General features: G+C 34.0%; 1 protein-coding gene across 3 annotated transcripts in view; it reads left to right on the plus strand.

Annotated features, from left to right (window-relative positions):
- ANKIB1 (ankyrin repeat and IBR domain containing 1) overlaps positions 1-12,817 on the plus strand; it is a 267,100-nt gene that overhangs the window by 159,889 nt on the left and 94,394 nt on the right. For all 3 annotated transcript variants that reach the window (XM_054655962.2, XM_016945131.4, XM_016945132.4), the window contains one exon: positions 682-959. In XM_054655962.2, coding sequence (XP_054511937.1) covers positions 772-959 — 188 coding nt within the window. In that variant the 5' untranslated portion in view covers positions 682-771. The remainder of the gene's footprint in view (positions 1-681; positions 960-12,817) is intronic.

A 12,817-nucleotide genomic window follows, 5' to 3' on the forward strand; every position in this document is an offset into this window, starting at 1 on the left:
AGTATGCATAAACATTTGATGTTTTCAGACTTAAATTCTGTATAGCAGAAAGAAATAAATTTAATGGTCTTAAATGGTAGAATAATCACTGTATTGTTCTGTGTATTATCAGTTTTAGTACTTTTCTGTGATGATCTAAGTATCATTGAATTGTGTATTCCTGTATGTTTACATTTTAAGTCTTTTCTGTGATGTCCTCATAAAGTACTGAGCAGTTTCACTTTTCCTTTACTGCATTTTAACGCCTCTTCTGCAGTTCTTGTTTGGGCAAAATTTCCTACATTTTTCACTATCCCACAAATTGGCTGAGTAAGATTTATACATAATTTATACAGAAATTTAAGTGTTTTCAACCATAAAATTCAGTCAAGCTCATTTTCTGCCATGTGAAGAGGAAAATTGAAAAGTTTTATATATAGATAATTTTTGTAATCCGAAGGACTGCCTGTGAAACCTTAACAGTCTCTGTGTGGGAAAGTGTTACCGTTTAACAATAAGTTAATTTGGACAGTTTTAAAAATTTGAGATTTTTTTGGCTGTTAAGATAAATTTGGTAAAATGTAATATAGTTGGCTCCCTTTTCGATGATTCCCAGATTTTTTTTAGTGTTCCTAATTGTGTTATTGTTTCTTTTGTGATTATTGTTTTACAATCTAATTTGAATAACTTTTCCTTCATTAGAATGTGAAAGATGTTGCAGAAGTGTTCCAGAAGTTGCTGAAGATAGAAGGAAAAAAGTGCCACTGCCTATCAGAAAAAACAAAACAAAACATGGGAAATACAACCACCAAATTCCGTAAAGCACTCATCAATGGTGATGAAAACCTGGCCTGCCAAATATATGAAAACAATCCTCAGCTAAAAGAATCTCTTGATCCAAATACATCTTATGGGGAGCCCTACCAGCACAATACTCCATTACATTATGCTGCTAGACATGGAATGAATAAAATATTAGGGTAAGTATTACTATAAACTAATTGGTATTAGGGTATTACTGTAAACTAATTGGTAACGAAGTGGTGAAAAAAAAGGAACTATGATTTTTGAAAATACGGACATATACAGACATGATATATATACAAACATGTACATGTAATATGGTTTTATAGTGAATTAAACTTTCTGAAACCAAATATACCTAAATATTTGATATCATTTTCTTTATTATGATTTAGTCAAATTTTCTTTATTATATCTGAATTAGTCCAAAGCTTTTAATGGTGAGGTTGGTTCATGTGTTCTTGTTGCTATAAATATATTTTGATCCTCAATATGTTTCATAGTATGAATTCTTGATAATAATGTATTTAATTTACAACATTTCAATTCTAGAACAGTACTTGTCAGCTGTCAAAAAAATGCAGGGAATGGTGCCAAAGGCAAAGTTCCAAACTCTGATTAGCTATTTTTAGTTAAAAAATGGGTGCATTTGCCTTTTCTAGTCATGATCAGTTTGAATTTCCTTTCTTTTAATGGAATTCAGTTACTTGAAAAGATGTTTCTAAAATCCAAACATTTTCTTAAAACTGAAAATACTAAGAAACTTTAAAAAATACCTATTCAACGAGAAAGCTTTAGTGACATAGCAAATCTATTTATATGAAGATTCTTACCTAATCACATGGTAATTACATTTGATATTTACTAGCTTATAAAATAAAGGGAACAAAGAATAGACCAGTAGCTACAAAGCAAGTTTAATTTTTTTAGAAGTAGATTATGCAGGTATAGAAGTCTGATGCTGGAAGAGAAAGGAAAAAAATGCTTATTTTCTTATGCAGTGAAATATAATTCTAGAACTAGTATTCAGAGCTCTTTGGAACTTGATTAAAAAAACTTAACGTTCAGCCTTTTTCCTATTTCTTCCGTGTACAAATTATTGTTCCAATTAAGCTGCTTTTTTTGCTATCTCCAAAACATGCCATGAGGTTTCTGTCTGCCATGTCCATGCTGTTCTCTTGGCCAGGAGTATCCCCCTCTTTCTCACTCCTCTCCCTTTTCCCTCTCTTACCTAATTTTTTTTTTTAATAGAAACAGTGTCTTGCTCTGTCACTCAGGCTGGAGTGTAGTGGTGTGATCATAATTTGCTGTAACCTCATACTTCTAGACTCAAGCTATCCTCCTACCTCAGCTTCCCAAGTAGCTAGGACTACAGGCCTCGGCCACCATAGCCAGCTAATATTTTGTGTATTTTTTGTAGAGCTGGGATCTTGCTATGTTGCCCAGTCTAGTCTTGTACTCCTAGCCTCAAGCCGTCCTCTCACTTGGCCTCCCAAAGGGTCTTTTTTATCTAAATTTTGCTCTTCAAGATCCTGTGTGTGCCACATCTATCTACTTAGGTTGTCATAACCCATGGGAACCTCTCTCTTTTTAAAAAACTTTTAAGGCTCTTTATCATTTGTTTGTTTGCCTCACGTATTTGCTATACATTATCTATTATATTTTACAATTTTGTATAGCTTCTCTCTGCCTACCTATATTAATAACTTTTTTAAAGGTATCTTTGTACTTCTAGCATCTAGCATAGTATTTTACACAGAGTAAATAGAAGTTCTATAAAATCATTACACAAAGAAATATTTTTATTATCAGAATTTATGAATGAGAAAAATTTCATAAATAATTTAGGTCATCCAGGCCTATGACTTAATTAGGTTTATCTTGATTTTTATAGGTATTTCTTTTATCTCATTTTTTTGCTTCTATCTTTCATTTTTATTTCTCTAAAAATAGATACTTAGAAGCCACCTCCAGCTTAGTTGTTTGAAATTTTATATTTTCCCTTCCAAAACTGGGTCTTCCACATGTTAATGACACCAGCATATTATGCTGATGTAATAATGGCAAATGTTTATTGAGGGCTTACTGTTTAATAGAGCTATTAACAGTGCTGTACATGCATTATCTGAATCCTCATTACAATTTTATGAGGTAGTTTATTGTCTGTATTTTATAGGTGAGAAAACTGAAGCACAGTAAGGTCTCACAACTTGTAACTGGCGAAGCTTGTTGCCCAGCTAGACGACTGTAAGCTTTGGGCTCTTAACCACTGTACTGACAGCCTCTTATTTCTATAGTCGTATCAGCTTATGTGTCAGGGCTGCCTGTCACTTATTAGCAAAGCAAATTACTTTGTCACTCTGGACTGCAGTTTTCTTATCTGTATAATGGATATTTACCTCACAGAACTTGTAGAACAATTAAACAGTTAATGTGTTACATGTCTATTATGCTGCCCAACATACAATATACACTTGCTAATGTTTATTATTTCTCACCGCTATAATCCTTAATATCTTTAAATCATCCTTGATTTACTCTTCTTTACCACCATGCTACTAAGTTCACTAAGTCTTACTCTTGGATTTACTTCTTTCCATTCCTTGTGCCCTAAACTTATTTCACTCTTAATCATCCCCTGCTCCTAACACTTAAAAGTATCTGGCATCTAAATGGTTTTTTTTTTTTACAAGTCTCTTCTTATAGTTTAATGTCCAGATTAATTTTACTAAAGCATAGCCTTTCAGTGTTCTTTCTGTCTTGAGAAAGTTATAATACCTTGTTTTCTACATTATATTCTATTTGGCTTCCAAAACTCTCTTTACTTCTGGCTTCATTCTACTCAGTTAGCCTATTCTCTTGTTACTTTCTAACATGATCTTGCCATTCAAACTGGTTGATTGACTTCCCTCTTGCTTTTCCCACTTTTAAGAATGCCACCCACTTAGCTTCATTCCGGTTGTTTCTGGATTCTCAAATGGCTTCTCTCTTCTCTAATTACCTGTCCTTTAAGTCCTAACTCTGTTTCTGCCTTCTTTGTGAATTCATCCCCAACTACTCTGACCTCCAGTATTCTTTCTGTTCTCTGAAATTCCTACAATTTACATTTAAAATCATATTATTATTATTACTAAACTCATCTCTACTAGAATGTAAATATTATAAATACAGTGCTAGACACCTAGTTTGTTCTCAATAGATTGTGGATTACTAATCTATTAAGGCTTTTTAACATGATCTTTTTGTTTTGCTTATTTAAGTTGAACATTTTAAGTGAAATTATAAAACTGTTGATATATTACAAAACTCCTAATATTGGATACTTCAGTAATATTTAATATCAAATATTATATGTGATTAATTAAAATTTATAATACCAATATAAAATGTATTTAAGTATTATTATTACTAAGGTAATGTGTATATTTTAACATAAACCAAGTGGTAAAATACTTTTTAACCCCTTATAGTAGAGTTTACAAATATACTTTATATAAATGGAAAACATTATATAAGAAAGTCATTTAGTCCAGTGATTCTTAAAATGTGTTCTGAGGACTCCTGGATCCAGAGACTCTTTCAAAGGGTACATGAAGTCAAAACTATTTTTATAATTATACCAAGATGTTATTTGCCTTTTATACTGTGTTGGCATTTGCAGTGGCAGGACAAAAAATAGAGGATAAAACTGCTGGCACCTTTAAGATGAATGAAGGTAGTTGTACCAAACTGTATTAGTAATCATTGTATTCATCACTGTTAGGCACTTGCAGTTAAAAAAAAAAAAAAAAAAGCAGTTTCCCCTAAAAAAAATCCTCGATTAAAGCAGTAAAATTAATTTAAATTAATCTCCACCCTTAAGTAACACATCTTTTTAATACTCTGTGACAACTTCAAGGTATGCATAAAGCATTTCTGCTACATACCAAAATACGACGATGGCTCTGAGGAAGCGCACCTGTGCTGTTGTTTGGGTTGTGAGTTGAACTGCGTACTTTTTTAATGGAACAGCATTTTACAACTAGCAATAACAAGAAAACAATGGTTGTTTAGACTTGGGTACTTAGCCAACATTTTCTTGAAAATGAATTGAGTCTGTCACTTCAGGGAAAACTACTGCCAGTTATTTGTTGCTAATGATAAAATTTGAGCTTTCAAGTGATTATTAAAATCCAGGAAAACTTGTATTCACTACCTTCAGCTCAACAACTTCTCAACACAGACTTTTCTGATAAGATTGATGATAGCTTTTTATATTGTTTAATGAAATGTGACATCTGGAAGATCTGCGTAACTCAGTAAATCAATATTTTTGAGAAGATCAGTGTATGATTTTTAAAAATTATGTATGGGTGAAAGATATATTCAAAATGTAAGATAGACCAATGGACTTTAATGTAACAGTACAAAAAGGTCATTGATATCATTTCAGATACTACACTGCAACTAATCTTTAAGAAATTACCGATGTTGAATTTTTGGTATAGTATCAAATATGAATATTCACTATTATCTGAGACAGATATTTAAAAACATTTCTCCCTTTCCTAACTATATAAAGGCTGGATTTTCTTTATATAGTTAAATCAAAACAATACATTACAACAGATGGAATCCTGTGAAAATCCAGCTGTCTTCCATTAGACTAGACATTAAAAGAGATTTGTAAACATGGAAAAACAATGCCGCTCTTTTCACTTAATTTTTTAAAATGTAGTTATTTTTATTTAAACATGTTGTTAATATATAATGGGTTTATTTTTTAAATTAATGTATAACCCATATAAACAAAAACTCTTAGGAACCTACAGTAATTTTGTTTTTTTTTCTGAGACAGGGTCTTGCTCTGTTTCCCAGGCCGGAGTGCAGTGGCACAATCACAGCTCACTGCAGCCTCGACCTCAGGCTCAAGCAGTTTTCCTGCCTCAGCCTCCCAAGTAGCTGGGACTACAGGCATGTGCCACTATGTCTGGCCAATTTTTTAAAAATTTTTTGTAGAGATGGGATTTCGCCATGTTGGCAGATAGATCTTGAACTCCTGAGCTCAAGCAGTCCACCCTTCCTCGGCCTCCCAAAGTGTGGGGACTTACAGGCATGAGCCGCCACACCTGGCCAGTAATTTTTAAAATCGTATAAGGGTCTTGTTAACCTAAAATATTATAAGAACTGCTGATCTGGTTCCTCCAAGCAGAAATATGTCTGTCTGTCCCTGTCATGTGGTTATCATTCTATTGAATGCGTATTTAAAGACCTACAGGAAATATGATTGTATATTCTCTTTTACTTACCAGTTTGGGTTATTTTTATGATACTTAACTTTATACTTATGTTTTTACAACTTCTACCGAAAGTCTTCGGATATTTTCTTTTTTCTTTTTTGGTTTGAAGGACAATGGCTCATAATTTTTTAATTAAAGCTTTTAACATATTAAGCTAGAAACAAATTACCTTATTGTTCTCATTTCCTGAGAATAAACAACCCTAATTCTTTAATCGTATATTCTTTTGTCTTTGGAAATGTATTTAGATAGTACAGAGAGAATCACAAATCAGTTTTTTTCCAGGTTTATTTAGGTATAGTTGACAAATAAAAATTGTATATATTTAAGGTATACAATGTGATATTTTAATATATATATACACATTGTGAACTGATTATGACAGTCAAGCTACTTAACATATTTATCTCCTCAAATAGTTTTTCTGTGTGGCGAAAATACTTAAATTATACTTTTGTAGCAAATTTCAAGTATATAATATATAATTATTAACTATAGTTACCATGCTGTTTATTAGGTCTCCAGAACCTAATTCATCTTCTAACTGAAAATTTGTACCCTTTGATGAACATCTCCCCATTTTCTTTACCCCTGACCCTGGTTAACCACCATTCTAGCCTCTGTTCCTGAGTTCAACTTTTTAAAATTCTACATATAAGTGAGATCTTGCACTCATTTGTCTTTCTGTGTATAATGCACTGAACTTAGCAAAATATCCTCTAGGTTCATCTATGTCGAAAATGGCAGGATTTCCTTCTTTTTTAAGACTGAATAATATTCCATTGTATATATGCCACATATTCTTTATCCATTCACCCACTGATGGATATTTAGGTTGTTTCTGTATCTTATCTATTATAAATAATGCTGTAGTGAACATGGGAGTACTGATATCTCTTCAGAGTTTGTGATTTTATTTCCTTGGATATATACCCAGAAGTAAGATTCCTGGATCATATGGTAGTTCTGTTTTTAATGTTTTACTCAACTTCTGTACTGTTTTCCATAATGGTTGTACCAATTTACATTTCCATGAGCAATGTACCAGGGTTCCCTTCCTTCCACATTTTTGCCATCACTTACCTTTTTCTTTTTGATAATTGCCATGCAAACAGGTATAAGGTGATATTTCACTGTGATTTTGATTTGCATTTCTGTGATTATTGGTGATGTTGAACATTTTTTATATGACTGTTGGTCATTTGTATATCTTGTTTGGAAAAATCATCCATTTAGGTCCTTTGCCCATTTTTTAATTGAGTTATTTGTTTTGTGCTATTGCATTTTATGAGTTCTTTATATAGTTTTTATTCTATTTTTCAGGTGTATGGTTTGCAAATGTATTTTCCAGTTCTACAGGTTGCCTTTTCATTTTGCCAGATTATTATTTTAAATGATTAATTGATTTTGGAATAAGAAATTAACTTTCTTATACTTTTACATCATGTCTAATAAGGATAAACAGCATTTACTCATCAGCATTAAGTAAAATAACTTTTATTTAATTATTTTTGTTTTAGGCAGGTTAAAATGTTGTGTTATATTTAGTCCTACTTTACTTTCTCACAAGTTGATGACTATTACTTTCTCATGCTGCCTCATATAATCTGGGATGCCTTTCTGAGACTTCATTGTAGACTCTAGCTGAGCTTGGCTAGATTCCTTTTTTCTTTTTTTTTTTGAGATGGAGTCTCACTTTGTCACCCAGGCTGGAGTGCAGTGGTGTGATCTTGGCTCACTGCAACCTCTGCCACCAGGGTTCAAGCAGTTCTGCCCCAGCCTCCCAAGTAGCTGGGATTACAGGTGCCTGCCACCACCCCTAGCTAATTTTTGTATTTTTAGTAGAGATGTAGTTTCACTGTGTTGGCCAGGCTGGTCTGGAACTCCTAACCTCAAGTGATCCACTCACCTCAGCCTCCCAAAGTGTTGGGATTACAGGCGTGAGACACTGCATCCGGCCTAGATTCCTAATATATGATGTATATATGTAGGCAAAGGTAGATATTCCTAGTCACGGACCTTTTAGCTATAAAGTAAAGCACCCGTTTGGAATAAGACCTTGATTTTTTTCCCATTTCCTTTAGCTATATGGTATCTGCAATAGCAGGCATCACTTTCTTCCTTTCTTAGGTAGAATAATATGGTAATAGATGCACCTTTGCATCTCTCTCTCTCTGAACCCACATGCTATGTGTTTATATTATATCACATCACAATCACACTGCCTCTTTTGTGGGAAACTAAATCCATACTCACAGCTACTGCTTAATGTATAAAAAAGCCGTGGACTTGGAGTCAGTGTGTTCTAATTTGGATATATAATTCATTAGTTGTATCTTCTATAAAACAGCCTCTTTTGCTTATTTGGAAATAAAAGGGGCTTGTCTTTGGGTATAAATAAAATAGAAAATATTTATTAGAGCCTGTCTTTATTAGAGCACATGTTAATATCAAAGTCTGTATCTTTGAGGATTAGTTAAGATAGAATTTCCAGTTATTGATTTCTGTTTTTTGAGTGTTTTATATTTTAGGAGCTAAATTCTTTTCAATAAATTGAAATACAGGTCTCCTCTCCCAACCCCCCTTATCTTGCATGCAAACCCCGTAGGGCAGGGACTTTATCTGTTTTCTTTACAATATCCCTAACTTCTAGAATAGTACCTGGCAAATAATGAATGCTCAGTCAATGTTGCATGAAAGAGGATATATCAAAGGAACTGAAGGTTTAAGTATATTTGACTGGTGGAATAAAAAGAGTTATTGCAAGAAATTGAGGCTCTGGGAGAAAAGACAGTTAGTTCAGAGAGAGTTCACTTGAGTATGAGTGCAAGAGAAAGGCCTATAAGATTTAAGAATGTGGTATGGGGTCAGATGGGAAGTCATATAGGATGATAGAGCATTAAGAATTATCACAGAAGTAACACAAATTGAGCATCTCTTATTCAAAATGAGTGGGAATAAATTGTTTCAGATTTCAGATTTCTTTGAATTTTGAATATTTGCATTACACTTACCTAGTTGAGCATCCCACATGCAAAAATTTGAAATCTAAATGCTCAAATGAGCATTTTCTTTGAGAGTCACATTGGCACTCAAAACATTTCAGATTTTGGAGCATTTCAGATTTCTGAATTAGGGATACTCAATCTATAGTAGAAGCCCTTTGAGGGAAACCTGTGATTCTGCCACTACTGCCTGTCATTTGGGTTCTGGTCATACTTCCCAATTTACAAAGTGTATTCACCTAAACCATTGAAAGAGAAATGGCTTTCAGAGTGGATGGACTCTCTGAAAGAAGACAGTGTGTATGGAGAAGAACATGGGGGTCAAGAACTGAAACTTGCTTCCAGTAACGGGGTAGGAAGTAGAGCCATCATCATGGGTAAAAGAGAAGTTGTTGTACTGAAAAAAATTAAGAGGATTATTGAAAAAGTGTGATTACAGAAGCCAAGGTAATAGAAAGGTCAGGAGGTAAATGAAGCAGTTGGTAATTTAAAGTTTAGAACAAAAATTAGGGACAATGATGAATAAGTTAGCTCTTAGGAAATTCCTGGTTACATGAGAGAGTGAAACTTCCAGGTAGTGATAAGAATAGGGTCATATGGAAGTGGAGAATGAATGTAGAAGAAATAGAGGTAACAGCTATAAACTGGCTGCTTAAGAATTAACAGTGAAAGAATCTAGAAAAACACGTGGCTCCTGGATGGGTTATTAGGGTCACATGAAAGGGATGGATTTTTTCCCCAGGTTAATGTTTTCCCTACCCCACCTTCCTGTTAATTATCTCCTATCCCTGTTCCAGAATTAACTTCATATGCAAGTAGTTAAAAAAAAAAAACCCATAACTACTAACATAGTTACAGAAAGGGGTCTAAAACATACATATCGATTTTATACTCATTATTCCATTTATACATTTATGTAAATTTAGGAAGAGTCTCCTTTGAATTTAAACAGATGAGAGGAATCAATAAAATTAGAATATTCAATTTTATAAATAGTTTTAGCATAAAATATTTATGCAGATATGCTACTGTGTCTAATAATTTGAGACTCTTTCTTGAATAAATATGTATAAAGAAGTTATTTTAATACTTTTACTTCAGAATAATACACTCTCTGTGTTTGGTTTGATTAATGAACCCGGCGGATTGGCAAGAGAGTGTCTCACTCTCTTCTCTATATGGGGAGGATCTAGAGATATTTAATACTAGAGAGAGCGAGATTGGTCCTTCCATGTCAGCTGACATTCTCTCAATTTACGTTAAATTTCTTTGTGATAAGAACCTGAACTCTCCTGAGCAAACTAAGAGAATAACTGATATATTGGAAATGGGGATAAGAAAGGCTAGATAAATGTGTTTGTACAGGGTATTTACAGAATCAGATAGCTTTAATAATTTCTTTCTTAATTAGATTTTTAAGAAAATGAAATCTTTTTTTGTCAATCATGCCTCGTAGAAGAGATAATAATCTTGAATACATTTTAGAGTATGGTTTTAATTTTGGCTATCCACTATAATTCAATCATAAATACAAGGAAATATGACTGGGAATTTTATTATCAGCAGTTGAATAGGGAAAATATATATTTTAACTATTAAGCAACATTATGGCTGTATAAAAAAAATTACCCATATTCTTTCCTCCCCTAAACAAATGTTAGAATTATTCCATGTTCCCTTATAGTTTTTATCCATGTATATTCAGAAGATTGAGAAGGGAAAGGGAAATTCTATTCTTATATTTCCACTTAGTTATAACACTCGTGGATAGACTTTAAATGACTATAATTTTCTATTGTATATCAGATTTACGTTTCCCATTTCTATTATTAAACGCTTAAGTGATTTCCAGATTTTTCTGTTCAAAGTAACACTGTATTGATTTTCATTGTTTCTATAAATTTTTCTTTATTTCCCTTAAGATAAACTCTCAGGAGTAGTTTTACTCAGTCAAAGGATGTAAATTATATATTAGTTGTTAGGAGCTATTATGTAACTTGCCCAAGGTGACACAGCTAGAAAGTGACAGAACTAGGATTAGAACCTAGCAGTCTGGGACCACGTTCTTAACCAATGTACTGCACTGCTGGCTCAAGAGATCCCCAATCCCATGTCACTGATCTAGGTCATGAAAGTTTAATATGCATCCAATTCATTTATCAAAATTATGGCATGAATTTGCTGTGTTTGTGACACTGTGTTGGGGATTCAAGAAAGAACAGAATATAGGCCCTGCCTTAAAAGCCTATAAACTATTTGGGAGAAGGGAACAGACAGGTAAAAAAGTATGATAAAATGTAATGAGTTATGTAATTGGGATGCTATATGAAGACAAAGAAAAGAGTGGCAAACTGAACTGGTGGGGGAGCCTAGCGTAAAGAGGCTTCTAAGTAGTGTTGGTTTGCTTAAGTGGCCTGAATCAGTTCCTGGGAAACCAAATTGAGCAAGTATTGGAGTGTACTGCCGGCATCAGAAGACCATAAAGCCTACATGGAGCTGTAGAGAAAATAAGCATGTAGAGAAAACCTGAGCAAACTTTACTAAAACTTGGAACCTGGACAAAAAATGAGCTTTGGAAATTAAATTATGGCTGAATAGAGGTTGAGGACTGCAGAGAGATTTACTGCCCGTGAGATATGTATTTACATTTGCAGGGAATGAGGAGTGGATGATCCTCGAGACCATGGAAGTATTCCTTAAGTTGTAAAACCGAGAGATGCTAGTCTTATCTTTCCCCTAGGAAAATTTGTTTTTGCTCAGGGATAGATTCTTCCTCCCACCCACCACCCCGCCCCAGGCCACCCCACTCTCTGGTCTCCAAGAGGGGAGGAGGTCTGTTAATACAAGCCTTCTTCTATAACATCCCAGATTGATATTTTTAGGGTTCCTTGCTGAGTTAATTTCCTGTTGCTGCTGTCACAAAGTGCCACAAATTAGTGGCTTAAAACAACACAAATCTTACAGTTCTGGAGTTCAGAAGACTATAATGGCTCCACTGAACTACTCTAGGTGTTGGCAGCACTGCATTCCTTTTGGAGGCTCCAGGGTAGAATCCCTTCCCTTGCCTTTTCTAGCTCAACTACTAATCCTGTGACTCATTTTAGGAGCTAGGCACAACTCTTAGATCTGGGTTTGGCAGTAGTAAAGGCAACTCACCTAGACCTATCTTTGAGATAAACACTCACCGTGGAATTAGATCTTAGTCTTCTAGATCTAACCACAACTCCCCTCAGAAAGTATTATACTATGTGCTGTGGTCTGAATGGGGCATTGGAGGGTAATTAGATCATGAGGTTGGAGTCCTCAGGAATGGGAGTAGTGCACAGAGACATGGTGGGAGTAGTTGCCCCTTCCACCATGTGAGAGAACACGAGAAGGCCTCTATGAGGAATGAGCCCTTACCAGACACTGAATCACCTGGCACCTTAATCTTGGGCTTACCAGCGTCCACAACTGTGAGAAATAAGTGTTTCTTGTTTATAAACCATTCAGTTTATGATATTTTTATAATAGCTCAAGCAGATTAAGACATCGTGTAAATATATGCCTTATTATTTCAAAGGTTAGCTGATGACCTTGGTGGAGAAAATTTTCTCTGGATTTAGTCTCAGGCTTACATATTACTTTCTGTCCTTAAATTAGTTGCCACTAATATAGTAGTTGTTGTCACTATTAAATAACTATGTATGCAACAAATAGATCAGAGCAATAAAGGAAGAATTAAAAATTAGTGTGGAATGCTTAATACAC

This window comes from Pan troglodytes, chromosome 6 (assembly GCF_028858775.2).
Source record: "Pan troglodytes isolate AG18354 chromosome 6, NHGRI_mPanTro3-v2.0_pri, whole genome shotgun sequence".
In the NCBI taxonomy this organism is placed as follows: domain Eukaryota; kingdom Metazoa; phylum Chordata; class Mammalia; order Primates; family Hominidae; genus Pan; species Pan troglodytes.